Raw genomic sequence first — 2,829 nt, 5'->3', positions numbered from 1 at the left:
CTCTCTTTCCACCTTGGATAATGGACCCAGTAGTTATCCTCTGCTTAGATCTGATATGAATTAGGTGACTTCTCATTGCCTAATTTGAATTTAGGTCTTTGCTTCCAGGTGTAAAGTCTTGATTGCATAAACCATATAAATTATTGAATATGTTTAGAAGTGGATTGGAAACTACCATTTTAAGTTATAAGGTAGAAAAAAGTAGATGCTATTGACATTTCAAAAGTGAATACAATTTATTAGGTAATTCAAGCTGCCATACCATACAAAACAACATATATATGATATTGATTAAATTATAGCTTTCAAAAGTGACACATCATAAATATAATTACTTTTGGAGGAATTGTCAATTATACGTGGCTTCTGTAGTGTCTTTATTCCTTAGTCCAATGAATTATGCCCATCCTTAGCTAGATTTTAACTACATTGCTTTGAATGAACATTTTTAGTCATTGTTTGTAGAGCAATGTAGCCCATTCACTCTGTTCTACTTTTTAATACAAATTCTGGTTTTTAAAACTTAACAGGAGTTTTGTGTCTTTTTACATTCTCTAGGATGCACCGACAATTAGAACATTAACTCTCATCTCAAAAACCATTCAGACTTTGGGAAGCTGGGGGAGTTTGTCCAAAAGCAAGGTAAGTCTTTGCATCCTTGCTTTGTATTCACACTTCTAAATATAGTTCTACCCTGTGCCCCCTTCTCTCTCAACTCATTCCCTTCTAAATTAAAAGCAGAGCAAAACCAAAATGCATAGATTGCACAGATGCAGTAGCTGTCTTTTAGATAGATTCTGTGTCTTATTCACCTGTTACAGATTCTAGGAAGGGGAGCAGGTCTGATAAATAGATGTTAGCGCCTCCTGTTTATTCATGGGCACCATAATCATCTAACGCTATTGAGGCAATCTTCAGCTCCAAGCCCTAGAACTCTCTTAAGATATATGATTGACTCCTTTTAGGGCTTAATCCTCAGCTTTATTAAAGATATAGTCCACTGTATTCAGTTCTCTACTTAATATATATTATATAAATCCTGTGGGTTTTTTTTTCTTTAGTCAAGTTTCAAGGAGACATTCATGTGTGAATTTTTTAAAATGTTTCAAGAGGAAGGATACATTCTAGCAGTTAAAAAGGTATGATTGTTTTACTCTGAAAATATTAACATTTCTTATCATAGAGCATTGGGGAAATAACATTTCATAATATTCCTAAGAGTTAATCTTTAGTTCAAAAAAATGATGTAAAACTATCCATCAACTATAACAAGACTGTCTCCCCCCCCCCACCCCCCGCCTTTCTCCTCCCACTCAAAACTATGGGTTTTTTTAGCTTTGGAAACACTAAATGCGTGTTGGCAATAGCTACTATTACCAGTGTCTTAATAACACAAATTATAAGTGTCCGGAGTTAGGGCTTTTCAACAGTGGCACTATTGGCAATTTACTACAGGTAATTCTAGATTGTGTAAGGCTATCTTGTACATTTTAGGATGTTTAGCAGCATCCCTGACCTCCACAATTAGACACCAGTAACATGCCTCTATTTGACAACCAAAAATGTCTTTAACCAGCCAAATGACCCTGAAAGACAAAAATTGCCTCTGATTGAGAACCTCTGGTCTTAGGGGTAAAGGCTTAGTATGTGCCTGATATATAGTAGTAAAAAATATATGAATTACTGGATATTTTATAAACAGTATAGGCTTATGATAGCAATATACAAAAATTTTTATACTTAGAAACTGAAAATGTTTTGAAAGGATCTAAAATTTCTCAAGTCTTTAGTTTTGAATCAATCTAAACAAAATGTAGCATTACTATAATACCCTAAAAATTTGTTAAGAAAAATTGTTTTGGCCGAAACCAGTTTGGCTCAGTGGATAGAGCGTCGGCCTGCAGACTGAAGGGTCCCGGGTTCGATTCCGGTCAAGGGCATGTACCTGGGTTGCAGGCACATTCCCAGTAGGGGGTGTGCAGGAGGCAGCTGATCGATGTTTCTCTCTCATCGATGTTTCTGACTCTCTATCTCTCTCCCTTCCTCTCTGTAAAAAAATCAATAAAATATATTTTTTAAAAAAAGAAAAGAAAAATTGTTTTGAAGTATATATCTAAACTTGCCTTGAAGAAAGTACTATATCTTATTTATCACAGTTTTAACTTAGTTAATTCAAATTAGCAAAGCCAAATTTTAAAGATTTCATTCAATTTCTGCAACATGATTCACAGCTGATTGCCAAGAGTATATTTTGTAGAAGTCTGTTTGTACTTTTTTTGTACTTTTAAAATTTATACAGGGACTCAGTAAATGAAAATGATAATTTAAAAAATTAAAGCCTGTTGTAATCTTTTCATCTAGAATAGTGCGAGCTCAATAGGATTCAGAGTTATAACCTATTTTCTCCTGAAGCAGTGGCCAACGTCACTAGTGAGAATAATATACCGTATTTGCCGGCGTATAAGACGACTGGGCGTATAAGACGACCCCCTAACATTTCCACTCAAAATACAGAGTTTGTTATATACTCGCCGTATAAGACTACCCCCTCTTCCGCACACCTTCCACACACCAAATAAAAGGTAAAACAATATCAGATTTGATTTTAACATTTTAATTTATATTCAAATGCTTATGACATGCAGGAAAACTGTCACAAGGCTGTATGTAATCAAACATATACATAAAACAGTGCAAGTTTATTACCGGTAAACATACCGGTAATTCACTAAAGAAAACACACTGTATAGACTGGTACCGTAGATGCTTCTCAGGAACACAGGCAAGCAGCCCACAACCTAGAGGGACTGTCAATGATAGAAGAAAGAT

At 35.0% G+C, this 2,829-nt stretch overlaps 1 protein-coding gene across 2 annotated transcripts in view; it reads left to right on the top strand.

Annotated features, from left to right (window-relative positions):
• Positions 1-2,829, top strand: part of RASA2 (RAS p21 protein activator 2) — a 135,764-nt gene that overhangs the window by 109,048 nt on the left and 23,887 nt on the right. For both annotated transcript variants that reach the window (XM_015560415.1, XM_015560414.1), the window contains 2 exons: positions 559-642; positions 1,062-1,139. In XM_015560415.1, coding sequence (XP_015415901.1) covers positions 559-642; positions 1,062-1,139 — 162 coding nt within the window. The remainder of the gene's footprint in view (positions 1-558; positions 643-1,061; positions 1,140-2,829) is intronic.

The sequence above is a fragment of the Myotis davidii genome, unplaced genomic scaffold, assembly GCF_000327345.1.
Source record: "Myotis davidii unplaced genomic scaffold, ASM32734v1 scaffold73, whole genome shotgun sequence".
In the NCBI taxonomy this organism is placed as follows: Eukaryota; Metazoa; Chordata; class Mammalia; order Chiroptera; family Vespertilionidae; genus Myotis; species Myotis davidii.
This window is presented reverse-complemented; position numbering and strand designations above follow the sequence as displayed.